This window comes from Archocentrus centrarchus, chromosome 12 (assembly GCF_007364275.1).
Source record: "Archocentrus centrarchus isolate MPI-CPG fArcCen1 chromosome 12, fArcCen1, whole genome shotgun sequence".
NCBI classification, from domain to species: Eukaryota; Metazoa; Chordata; class Actinopteri; order Cichliformes; family Cichlidae; genus Archocentrus; species Archocentrus centrarchus.
This window is the reverse complement of record NC_044357.1, coordinates 261,061-274,777: the sequence shown is the minus strand read 5'-3', so window position 1 is coordinate 274,777 and position 13,717 is coordinate 261,061. Positions and strand designations below refer to the sequence as shown.

Genomic DNA, 13,717 nt, shown 5'->3' with positions numbered 1-13,717 from the left:
TTATACTTTAATCCCTGATTAGTGACTAAAAATAGACTTGCAGTAGAAACATATTTAGGAGAATGCTTGTGAATACAAAACATTACAATATTACGCTCATGTGTAAACAACTGGAGGTCCTTTATCAACCATCTGATTATCAAGTGAAGAAAAGAGAATTTTGTATCTGCTCCATCCACCCTGTTTGTTTCACACAGGGAAAAACTGCAGTATGGAAGGTTTTTTTTTTTTTTTTTTTTTTTTGCCTGTCATGTCTGACAGTTTTTGCATTCAGAATGATGATCCAAATGCACTGTTGTACCAAACATATTTGCTTTTACAAGAAGAGCTCTATAAGTTTTCTATAGGATATTCTTGTTAATGTTTGTATTTGTATTTTATTTATTCTTGCCAGATCTGACAGGTAGGAAGGAAGAGAAGAAGAGAGATAAAAAGAGAACACAGAAAAAAAAGGGGAGAGAACAGAAAAAAATAATAGTAGCTATAGAAGATAGATAGATGGAACAAAAATTAAAATATGCAGATGAACTGTTAATATGAAAAAAGTACTTCTTATCCAGTTACTTGGGTAATCAATGGAATAACCGATAGAATACTCGATTACTAAAATAACTGATATTAGCAGCCCTACTGAAATTTGCAACATACCATAAGCCAACACATCACCTTCTCACTGATCGAGTGATTGTTGTGTGAGACTGTTGACTTATGTAAAATGTATCCAGGCATTTAAAAACAATTTTAAAAAGATTGGATTTGTATCAGTATTGGCAGATATCCAAATATAAAAGAAATGTAACAGTGGTATCGTGCCATCCCTAATGATAAGGTGGCGATTCACCCATCCACTAATAAAATAACAGTGAACAGTAATATTATGAATTTTAGACACAATATGCTAGTTTAAAGAGATAGATTTTGAATTGGGTTTTGAATATGTGAAGAGAGTCAATGTTCCAGAGGTCAGGAGGGAGGAAGTTCCAGAGGCAGGGAACAGCACGGCTGAAGGCCCTGGATCCCATGGTAATCAGACAGGCTGGTGGGATGGTAAGGTGGGTGGCTAAGGAGGACCTAAGGGACCGAGTGGGTGTGCTGATATGAAGATGTTCAGTCAGATGTGGAGGAACGAAGTAGTTGATATAAATTTTTACATGAAGGCAATGAGTACTGCACCATGTCTTCAATATGAGCCTGGATCTTCAGAGGGTCCCTGTGATGTGGAAGACATCTTGCATCGTTCCGGTCCCGAAGATGACGCGACCCAGTGACGTCAAGGATTACAGGCCAGTGGCACTGACTTCCCACATAATGAAGACCATGGAGAGGCTCGTCCTGGATCAGCTCCGGCCCATTGTCCAGTCATTTCTGGACCCCCTCCAGTTCGCCTACCAGCCCCGCCTGGGAGTTGAGGATGCCATTATCTACCTGCTAAACCGAGTCTACGCTCACCTGGATAAGCCGGCCAGCACTGTGAGGGTCATGTTCTTTGACTTCTCAAGTGCATTCAACACCATTCAGCCTGCTCTTCTGGGTGATAAGTTGACAGCGATGCAGGTAGATGTCCCCCTTGTGTCCTGGATTGTTGACTACCTGACTGGCAGACCACAGTATGTACGGCTGCAGCACTGTGTGTCTGACAGAGTAGTTAGCAACACTGGAGCCCCACAAGGGACTGTCCTCTCTCCCTTCCTCTTCACCCTATACACCACAGACTTCAGCTACTGCTCAGAGACCTGCCATCTTCAAAAGTTTTCTGATGACTCTGCAATAGTTGGATGTATCAGCAGGGGTGATGAGGATGAGTACAGGAGGACAGTGAAGGACTTTGTCACATGGTGCAAGCGGAACCATCTAGAGCTCAACGTGACAAAGACAAAGGAAGTGGTGGTGGACTTGAGGAAAGACAAGGCACCGGTGGCCCCTATGTCCATCGGAGGGGTCAGTGTGGACACCGTTGAGGACTACAAATATCTGGGAGTACACATTGACAACAAACTGGACTGGGCTAAGAACACTGATGCCCTATACAGGAAGGGCCAAAGTCGCCTCTATTTTCTGAGACGCCTGAGGTCCTTCAACATCTGCCGGACTATGCTCAGGATCTTCTATGAGTCTGTGGTGGCGAGTGCCATCCTCTATGCTGTTGCATGCTGGGGCAGCAGACTGAGGGCGGCAGACGCCAACAGACTCAATAAACTGATCCACAAAGCCAGTGATGTGGTGGGAGTGGAGCTGGATTCGCTTAACGCAGTGTCGGAGAGGAGGATGCTGTCTAAGCTGCAGGCCATTATGAACAATGGCTCCCACCCACTCTACAACACAGTGATGGGACACAGGAGCACATTCAGTGCAAGACTCATCCCACCAAAATGCACCACAGAGCGCCACAGGAGGTCATTTCTACCTGTGGCCATCAGACTCTATAACTCCTCCCTTAATAGGTGACATTGTGGTTCATCAGTGTCATTCATTTATCAGTATTCAATTATACATAAAATTGTTTAAATTTCCATATACATTGTACATACACTATATACATTGTACATTGTACATACACTTATACATTGTACAAAAAAGGACTGTGCATATATATATAATGACACCTATTTAAAAATTTTTGCACTCACAATTTTCATATGTGTATAGATTTAGATGTGTATATAGTCAAAATATCTCTTTAGTCTTTATACTTTTATGCCTTTAGTGTATGTTATTGTGTTTTAGGTTTACTCGTTTAAATGAAACGGTTGCAGCTGTAACAGTAGTAATTTCCCTTTGGGATCAATAAAGTATTCTGACTGACTGACTGACTGACTGAAGTATTGGAGTATTGGAGTGATGTGACCTGTAGAGGGAGTTTTGGTGATGATTTGGGCCAAAGCATTCTGAACCAGTTGAAGTTTGTGGATAGATTTTTAGGGAGACCAGAGAGCAGGGAATTACAATAATCATGAACCAGGTGGGTGTGAGGGATGGACAGAGCCGGTTAATGTTATGACGTTGAAAGAAAGCAGACTGAGTGACATTATCAACGTGGGCTTGAAATAATAAAGTGCTGTCCAGAATTATACCCAGGCTCTTGACCTGAAGCGAGGGAGAAACAGTGCAGTTGTCAATGGTAATGTTTCAACAGTTGATATAGTGGATTTAGAGCCAACAAGGCAGACCTCAGTTTTGTCACTATTGAGTTTGAGAAAATTGGACGAAAAACCAGGATTGTATTTTTTGAAGATGGGGAGGAAGATGGGAGGGTGGAGGCTGGGCTGGTGGAGTCAGTTAGATTTAGAAGGTCATTTGTTATCTTTACCTGGGCCGTTTTTGTGCTGTGGAGGGGGTGAAAGCTTGATTGGAACTGTTCATAGAGGTTACTGTCAGATAGGTAAGTATGAACCTGAGATGCAACTATTTTTTCAAGTATTTTGGACAAAAATGGGAGGTTAGAAATAGGATGGAAAATACTGAAATTACTGGCACTGGGTTTCTTAAGGACAAGAGTTACAGGTGCACATTTAATTGGTGAGGGAGCCAAGCCAGTGGAGAGGAAGGAGTGAATGATGGCAGTGATTAGGGGAGACAAAGAAGAAAGGCGGTATTTAACTGGTAAGTAGATGCAAATGAGGAGCAGGGTGAGACATTACTTCAGGTTATTGCTGCTAATGTTAGATACAAGGGGAGGAAGAACTCCTTTTTAAACCAGGCTCAAGCAGAGGCAACCCTCAGCAGCCTGAGCCTATAGCAGCAAAACCTACAAGCTTTATCAAATGAAAGGTTGAAGCTTAATCTTAGTCTTCATTTGAGCTCACCTTCACAGTGAACAACCACTGGTGGTAGTTTTTGTCACTGCCTATTGGAGAGAAACCAAAATAAACAGTTAGTATCAAGTAGTAGGAATACTGGACACTAAATGAGGAAATTTCATATTAAAAATCCTATTACAGCGCATAAACAGCTTACCAGTGAACAGTAGTACACTGTGCTCCCACCTTGTTGTATAGCCTGACATCCATAGCTCATGTTGTAACTTAGCAAATCTGAGAAGGTTAATGTAAAGCAAGAAGCCTGATAATTTTGGTTTAAAGTCTTACCTGCATATTCACTCATGTTGATTTCCTCCTCAAAGAGGTCACTGAAACCCTCGCCTGAGTTCAGCAGGTCTAAGCGGCCATCAATGAACTACAGGTCAAAGCACAAAATGCATGAGACTGCAAGAGGAAGGGTTTGTTGACTTTGTACAGTCCAATTTTATCTTTACACTAACACTATTAAGATATTTTAACCATTTTAGGTTAGGGCAGTTCTAGTGGTTGGGGTTAGGCACAGTGTGCAAATACCTGTTTGAAGAGCTGCAGCTGAATGGCATTCTGAAGGAACTGTCTCATGGCACTAGAACGATGGTTTACAAAGGCTTCTTCATTAAATGTTATGCGTTCCTCCTAAAATGAAGAAAAACACCAACTGTCACAGTACTGTACAATACTGTATAACGAAGGGATGTGAAAAAAAAAAGTTTCCACAACTGCATAGTCATGTGTAAACTCTCTTTTTCATGCAACCACATTCATAAGAGTGTCTTGCATAAAGATGCAAAGAGGCCAAAATAAAATTAAAAAGCACATACAAGTAGAAAGAAAATAATCTGTTTAACATATACACTAATAAACCCCCCCACCACCCACCTCTGGACCATGTGTTAAAAGTTAAATTATTCCATTCTAATTTTCCAGGATCAATTAAATGAAACAGATCTGAGAATAGTCAAAATCTCTTTCTGCTGTGAAATAACAACCACTGTCACTAATTTAGACATATATTTATTCCTGTTAAGTTTAAACATTTGTTATCTCTTATCTGGCAATGGAACTCCATTCTTTGTTGCAACCTAAAATCCAGCTGTAACAACACTGACTTTGTAGAGTTATGTAACAAGAGACTAAGGCCAGCTTCCGCCTTGACAGATTTTCAAGGCAGAACTATTAGTGGACATTAGTCTGACTCATCAAACATATATTGTGGGTAACAACCTCCCATTGGACCTCTTCTTTGTCATGGCAATTTACCTTCCTTACCATTTTTATTATTATCATTGTTATACACTGCTCAAAAAAACTTAAAGAAACACTTCTTAATCAGAGCATCACATCAAGTCAGTTAAACTTCTGGGATAATGATTCGGTCAGTTAAATAACGGAAGGGGTTGTCAATCAGTTTCACCTGCTTTGGTGTTAATGAAATTAACAACAGGTTCACTAGAGGGACAACAATGAGACAAACCCCTAAAGCAACATTTTTTCCCTCCTCATCTTTTCTGAAGAGTAACTTCTATTTCCACTATTGGCGTAGGCGTAACTGATCTCTTCGTCCGAGTGATGAACATAGTTATGTGTTACAGTAAGACCTATATACCGCAAAATCCTGCAATATAGTGAAAACTCCGCGGAACAGAATTAGTAATATTTTTTTTAAAAAATCTGTGATGCAGTGGAGCCGCAATAAGTGAACCGTGATATAACGAGGGACGACTGTAGTTGGACAACCCATCAGCAGGACTGGTATCGGCTCCTTTGTACAAGGAGGAAAAGGATGAGCACTGCAAGAGCCCTACAAAATGACCTCCACCAGGCCACTGGTGTGAATGTCTCTCACCAAACAATCATGAGGGTGGCCTGGAGGATCGAAGTCCTCTAGTGGGCCCTGTGCTCACTTCCTGGCACCATGGAGCCTGAATGGCATTTGCCATGAAGTTCCACAAGTAGAAGGTCCACCCCTGATGCCCTGTTCTTTTCACAGATGAAAGCAGGTTCACCCTGAGCACATGTGATAGACATGAAAGGGTCTGGAGAAGCTGTGGAGAATGTTATGCTGCCTGTAACATAATTCTGCATGACAGGTTTGATGGGGGGGGGGGGGGGGGGGGGGGGGGGCATTGTCAAACCCTATGCTGGTGCAGTGGGTCCTAGCTTAATTTCTGCCTGGCCTCATGTGACAAGAGTAGGCAGACAGTTCCTGGAGAATGAAGGAATTGAAAAGCCCCAATGCTAGCCAGACCTTAATCCAATAGAACACCTCTGGGACACTATATTTTGGTCCATCTGACTTTGCCAGGTTGCAACTCATACAGTCCAGGAGCTCAATGACACCCTGGCCCAGATATGGGAGGAGATCCCCCAGGACACCATCATTTCATTAAGTGCATGCCCCAACATTGTCAGGTAAACATATAAGCACTTGGGTGCCATATAATCTACTGAGTATCATTTTGAGTTGCTGCAACAATATTTCAGCTAAATGGACTAGCCTGCCGCATCATTTCACTTTGATTTTTGAGGTATTTCAGCCCTCTGTAGGTTGAGAATTTTCATTTCCATCAAATGATGTGGCATCTTTTCATTAATAACACAATATCCAGTCCATATCTGATCTGTTATCAAAGTGCTCCTGTAATATTTTGAGCAACGTAAATAGCCCCCAAAGCTAATGCTAAGGAAGTACTGCATGAATTGGTGCTGTCAGTGAGCTGCAAATTCAATATACTGACCAATTTTTAATTTCACTTTTTATTTTTTGTGTTATGAACATTTCATTTTGAAATGTGTTCACAGATTCAGTAAATAAATCAGGTCAAACAATATTTCAGTTAAAAGTTATAATGAAGAAGTTTATTTAACTGCAGTTTCTGTCACCTGCATTTTGTCCTTATGAGGGTTTAGCTGAATAATTAGATTTAAAAATCACATGTAAATGTACAATTCCAGTTCCATCTAAAAAGTCATATAAATTTATATAAAACAATTATATAATATCGAAATTTTCAGTTAGCAGTTTAGATTGGAGCAATTTGAATGCTTCAAGTAATATTTATTTGCTCCAATCATTGTTGGGATCTACTTCATGCACTGACCGGCTCAATTTGCAGGGCATTTCGGTAGTTGCCAAACAGAGCTGCCTGACTCTTGAGGAAAGCTCGAGCCACACCATCTCCTGTTGTTGTTGAAACCTTCTTCAGTCGACTTTTCAAAGAAGAAACCTTTGGGACAAAGTCTAGTCATTAGAATACACTTTCAACTTGAATGGTGACTCTATTTTATGTAACTGGTATGTTTTCCAACTGGACAGTTGTCATTAGCTGTCCTGTAGTTCCTCACCACATCATTGGGAAGGCTCTGAAGGTCATCATAGGGGCTTTCAAGCATGTTTGTGTCTACATTCAGGACCACCACATCATCCAAAGCCATCCCTCGAACTTTCTACAAGCAGCAGAGAGAACACATGGCATAACACCAGTTGACTGAAGACTCAAAATCACTGTACAGACGTGACAAACCAAACAACCAGTCAGTACCTACCTCCATCAGGCTAGAGTGGACTCCAATGAGGTAGGGCATCGGGGCACTGAGGGTGAGAACAAAAGAAGCCAGGTAAATAGCTATAAATCAGCTAATAGCTGGGCTGTGTAATCTGAACACAGCTCTTCAGTCTAGTTGGCAGGCATTTCCACAAGATATTTTTGGGTGGAAGAAACAGTTGTCCTGGACATACTCGGTAAATTCCACTCATTCAGCTCCAGGAACAGTGTGCAGTGAATGTTAAATTTCTTTTGCTGATATCAAGATAATTTGACTTTATCAGGACAACAGAGGAAGTTGAGAGTCAATTAAAATATGAAATACACTTGGTTAGACTTTAGTCTGCAGATAGGATGTGTGTGTTATGGCCTTTGGTATCCATGTGTTACCAGGTAGAGAATCTGAAATGTAGATGATGGTCAGTGCACTCACCAGCAGTAGTCTAAAAGATGCTGAGGCAAGACGGGAATGTAAACATGTTGCCAGTGCATTGGATATAACATGGCTGCAGACCCATGGACACAAGCTGTTAACTGTGGACACATACCAAATACAAAATGAGCTGTCTCATTACTGCTCACTGTATGATATTATCTCAAAAGGTATTTAAAATACAATTCAACAATGAAATCCATTAATATTGCATTATACGTAATAAAATATATTCAAATGTAAAAACACTATTGTTCAAGATTTTACACATCTTTTTAAATAACTGCAATATGATTCAATGCTGTCAAACTAGCGTGTGTCAGGGACAGAAAATGTGAAATGAGCCAAACATGAGTTTACAAACATTGACTTCTTTGTTATTATTAGTAAGTGTGGTGTCCTCTTACTCATTCATTGCACTTTTGTACAATCACATTCGGTTTTGATCACAAATAGTGCATATGCACAAATCTATGATTCACTAATCTCATGGGAAACAACCAGTGATGGTTGTAACATGTTTCAAAGTAACATATTACGTTGCAAAAATATTACAGTTACTGTACTCAAATCAGTAATAATTCAGTAATAACATTACAGTTACAATTGTTACTTGCACGAGAAAGGTTCTTCAGTTATCTTCATAAGAGGTAGAAAGAGGGAAAGAAAAGAAAAAAATCAAACATGCATTTTTCTTCCTGCGTGTTAATCACCTGATTTCAGTTTACGTGCAGGCATAAGGAAAATGGTGGGACAGTCTGCAACTTTTGAGGAGTGGAGACATGGACTTTTTTTTTTTTTTTTTTTTACACAAAAGAACAAAAGCGTGATTAAAGTCCAAACTGTGTCTAGGACAGAAATCTCATCATTATACTGCTAATGCAGCTGAGTTTATTTTGGTAAACAATACATTTAAGTTCATGTTAAAAGAGTAAAGCAAAAGTAATGCAACCAGTAGTGAAACAAATTATTTTCACCATTGAGTAAGTAACTTTGTAACGTATCATACTGCATTACTTTTAACAAAAGTAACGAGCAGGGTGCAATAATTACTTTTTTCCTGTAACAACCCCAACACTGCAAACAACATTGGTTATTGCTTCCCTTCGTTTTTTTGTTTTTTTTTTAAAAAGGATGTTGCTTAAAAAAGAAAACTGTCAGTCCTGGAAAACACTTTATTGAGGAAGGCACACTTTTCCAGAGACTATTCTCCCAGTTTGGTTATTTGAACATTCTGTTTTGTTTTAGCAGTGCAGGCAATATCCTCCAGGACTGTTACAGCCTCACAGACTGGAATGTTTTTACAAGTTCTTACAAAGATTTGGATACACTCACAAAGACTGTGTCTGCCTACATTAAGTTATGTGAAAAGCTGATTATTCCTCGGAAGTGTATTGTTGTTTATCCAAACAATTAGCCATGGGTCTCCAAATCTCTTAAGAGGGCCATTAACCCACGTAATATTAGTTTCAAACTAGGTGATAAAATCCAGTGCAAAAAATTACAAAAGCAAGTGGAAAAGGAAAGTAAAATTTTCAAGAAAAATTACAAGGACAAAGTTGAGTGCGTGCTCACAGCGGGTAAATCTCAGCCTGCTTGGGAAGCAGTGAAGTCCATTATGGGGTTGAAATCAAGTGTTTTAGTTTCCCTCAGGGGCAAACCTGACGCTGAGCTGTCAGCTGAATTAAATAATTTTTATGATTTTTTTTAATGTCAATGATTTTAGTGATGAGCTGGAATTTTTTAGGAATTATGTTCTTTTTTAATGATAATTCAGATTTTAGCCAGATTATAAGTAAGGTAAACAGGAACAAAGTTGCAAAACTTTTTTGTGACATAAAAGAAAGGAAGAGTCCTGGTCCTGATGGGGTTGGAGGTTGGATCCTTAAGCAGTTGGGGGATATTTTTTTTGTTTTATTTATTTCAGCATCCCTACAGCTCCACAGTGTCCCTCACATTTGGAAGGACTCACCGATCGTTCCTGTACCCAAAGTTAACGCTCCAAGCTCACTAAATGACTACAGACCAGTTTCACTCACTTCATTTGTTATGAAATCATTAAAAAGAACTGTAAAGGAAGCACTGTTTACTGTAGTTCAGGCTAATCTGGACCCCTTACAGTTTGCCTATAGGTCTGGTAGGGGGTGGATGATGCTATTAGCACTTTACTAAATATGACCATGTCACACCTGGAGAGTGCCAAGACCTTGGTGTGACTGTTATTCATTGACTTTTAATCTGCTTTTAATTGTAACCAGCCTCACATTTTAGCACAGAGGCTGAAAACCTGTAATATTGTCTTTCATCTTTCTTTGGCCAATGAAAGCTGGGATATATCTGTCCCCCAGTGACCCCGAGTTGAAAAATCAGTTAAAAAAGGGGGGATAGATGGATAAAAAATGATAGCAAATTGAGAATACACATTAGGGAGGAGTCAAACCCATGGTTGGGTTTATCTCTTGACAAATAGAATAAGATTAAATCAAAATATGGGTTGGCAGAGCAAAGTAGAGTACTTAGTTGGATTGCATATGAATCAGATTTTAAGGCCAATGTATCAGACAAAACTTTCAGCAAATGGGAAAGAGGTCCGAAGATATTCTGGGAGGTGGTTAAGGAAAATACTGTACAAAGCTTTGAGGAAATAAAGAACAAATATGGTTTAAATAATAAGGATTTCTTTAGATACTTATAAGTGAGGCATTATACTGAGGAACTATTGAAAAAGATTAATTTAGGCAAGTTGGATTCAGGGATAATTAAGATGTTTATTCTAGCAAATAATTCAAATGTGTGTGTGTGTGTGTGTGTGTGTGTGTGTGTGTGTGTGTGTGTGTGTGTGTGTGTGTGTATGGGGGGGGGGTGTTGTTTCTAAATTGCACACAGGTTTGGAAAATTTGAAAGGTAGTAATACAATATACATAAAAATGAAATGGGAAAAAGAGGCTAACTGCAGGCTGTCAGAGGAGAACTGGGAAGAGATATGTGGGCAACAGTGGAAAACCTCTTGTTCCATATCATGGAGAGAGTATAGCTGGAAGAATATTGTAAGATATTTCATTATACCAGCACAAAGAAAATACCAATATACAAGATGCTGGAGGAAATGCGGTGAGAGTAAAGCTAATCACTACCACGTTTTCTGGGATTGCCCCAACCTAACACCATATTGGCAGGAATTAAAGAACTGTATAGATAAAGTGTTGAAGGTGAGCATTCCATTTACATTTGAAGTTCTGTACATGGGAAGAGGGATGGACTGGTTAACAAGTTCTGCTGATAAATATATTATGTCGGCAGCAGGTAAAAAAGCCATCACTAGGAACTAACTGGCTGAAGACAGAAGTTCCTAAATGGGAAAATTGGGTTGATGTAACGCATAATATTTATATGATGGAAAGGCTGACTTTTTACATTAGATTAGAATATGGCAAATTTACAAATTATTGGAAAAATTGGTTGGATTTTATATCACCGTTGAGATCAGATTTTGTTAAATAATAGTTTGGGTTTGGGGGAACCCTTATAGTGCTACAGAATGTAAATAGTTCGGATGTAGGTAATATTCAGTGAGAAGATTGGGAGGAGAGAATGGACAAAAAGACCTATTTTTGTTTTGGAAGTGTTGGGATAGGATGTGTAACAGAGGATAGCAAAGTAGTTTTGTACAAGACATGTACGAATTGTGTGCACAACTCCTCATGGTTGGTGTTAAAAAAAAATGTGTAAATGTTTTGGATGTACACTTGTTTAGAAAATCATTTCAATACAAATTGAAAATTAAAGAAAAAAAAAGGGGGGATGGATGGACTGTGTCCTACGCCTATGTACTTTGAAGGCTGTAACTGAGAAACTTTTCATAGTATGAAAAAATTCTACAGTTAACTCTAAGGCAGTTAAGTGGGAACTTTTTTCTCACATTTGAGGAGAAAGAGGAAAAGGAGAATAGTGCTTTTGTTTTCCTTGTTAGCTACCTATAGCTTTCAGGTAGCTGAAATGGTAGACAATGGGACAACAGGAATAAATGGGAAAATGTAAAAAACTCTGACTACATTAAAAATGGCTGGATGTCAGAGAGAACAAATAAGGTGAAAGTGGAAAGTAAAAGAAACAAAGTAAAACAAAAGAGAACTTTAGATGTGTATTCATTTGATCACCTAGCACATTATTTTTACTATATCAGTAAGTAACAAAACTTGTCTGTTTACTACCAGTGTTTTAAACACAAATGTGGGGTGAAATGTTTCAAAATGACAGTTTGAAGAAAGCTTGTTTTTTAATGTTCATTAGCAAATTGACAAATTAAGGAAATATTCAATGCCCAAATAGACTGAGCTGTAGAAGAGAGAAGAAAGAGAAAGTGGACTCTACTTACAGTGCTAAGTTTGCTACAGCAGATGAGGATTCGACGTTCATAAAGCATACTAGCGTACAGATGAAGCATGTTATTGACATCTACTGCTACAAAGTACTCTGTTAGGTTTCTCTGCAAGGGTCAAACAAAATAAGAGAGAGAGAGAGAAAAAAAGAGCGAGTTATTTGTGACAGTAAAGACCAGTAAGCATAAGCTCAATTTATGAAACTCCATATTGTGTATTTCATTTGACAAATGCAAAACAACAATGAAGAGAGACATGTTTGCCATATGGCAGTCATGATAACTACATAATGTACATGTTTTGGTGCATTGTTTAAGCACTTGTTATACACAGTAAGCTGTCTGACTAATCGCAAGCTTGTGTTTGCGTCTCACAGCTGCTGACCTGCACTGTGCTGATGCTGAGAGATTTCATTACATCATCACTGCAACTGCAGTCAAATTACACTTTTTTGTTTATTTAATTACAAGTGATGACAGCACATAGCTGACTTTCTAAATTGGCTTGAGGATGGAAAGCACTGCTTCAGCGCGAACAAAAATGTATTTGGGACACTATCAAATAGAGACAACACTCAGGATCTATGGGAGAATTTTGTAACAATAAAAATGATGGTAGATGTTTAATTAACTTTTAGGAATTTTTTTAAACATAATTTGAGGTAAAGTCAGCAGGCTTTTTTGAATATCAGTTTAGAGTCTTTAATCCAGTTATATGTCACAGTGATCAATGAAATTAAATGTGCTTTTTAATTTCATTGATCACTGTGACGTATAACTGTAATGAATGTGAATGTGTTACAATAAGTGCCCATTGAGCTATTTCAAGATTGCTGTCAAATGGTTGCTTGCTTCTCGAAGGATGTGTGTGTATATATATATATATATATATATATATATATATATATTTATATTAGGGACTGGGACTTTAACGCGTTAATTTCGATTAATTAATTACGGGGAAATTAACGCGTTAAAAATTTTAATGCATTTTAATCGCACTTTGCACCGTGGAACGTTTCTCAGTGCACGAGTTCCCGGCATACAGATTATATCGACGCACAATGTCCAAATTAGGGGACGAATCCTGCGAAGGACCCGGCCCACGTCTTTCGCAGCCCACGAACACCACAAAGGCCGGAAGTGAGCGGCTAGCCTTCATATCAGCGTCACCTGCCCTCACTTCTGCGTAGCTCATGTCGCCTAGCAACGTGAGTGCGAAGCACAGCTGTGTAAAAGCAGCTGGTTTGCTCCTTTTTGTGGTTTAATTTTAAATCTTTTATTCAAAATAAGCTGTTAAAATAAGCATAACACATTTCAACATCAAGGAATACAGCTGAGCGAATGATTAATTTCCAACTATATTAAGTGAGACATTAATGTTGACTAAAACTATCCAGTTATGATGCTTAACTTTAATTTCAGGAGTTTGCTTATCACAGGAGCACTTCCACCCTTCGTTGGTCTGTGTAGTAGACTGGTGGGAAAATAAACAAAATTTTGAAGTTTAAGCTTATGTATATTGATTCACTCAGCAACCAAACTTAAATTAATATTTCTCATG

General features: G+C 38.9%; 1 protein-coding gene across 2 annotated transcripts in view; it reads right to left on the bottom strand.

Annotated features, from left to right (window-relative positions):
* dennd1a (DENN/MADD domain containing 1A) overlaps positions 1–13,717 on the bottom strand; it is a 55,974-nt gene that overhangs the window by 18,080 nt on the left and 24,177 nt on the right. For both annotated transcript variants that reach the window (XM_030742309.1, XM_030742310.1), the window contains exons 9-16: positions 12,151–12,261; positions 7,776–7,876; positions 7,344–7,389; positions 7,143–7,244; positions 6,899–7,024; positions 4,332–4,433; positions 4,086–4,173; positions 3,804–3,844 (exon numbers count right to left, since the gene is read on the bottom strand). In XM_030742309.1, coding sequence (XP_030598169.1) covers positions 3,804–3,844; positions 4,086–4,173; positions 4,332–4,433; positions 6,899–7,024; positions 7,143–7,244; positions 7,344–7,389; positions 7,776–7,876; positions 12,151–12,261 — 717 coding nt within the window. The remainder of the gene's footprint in view (positions 1–3,803; positions 3,845–4,085; positions 4,174–4,331; positions 4,434–6,898; positions 7,025–7,142; positions 7,245–7,343; positions 7,390–7,775; positions 7,877–12,150; positions 12,262–13,717) is intronic.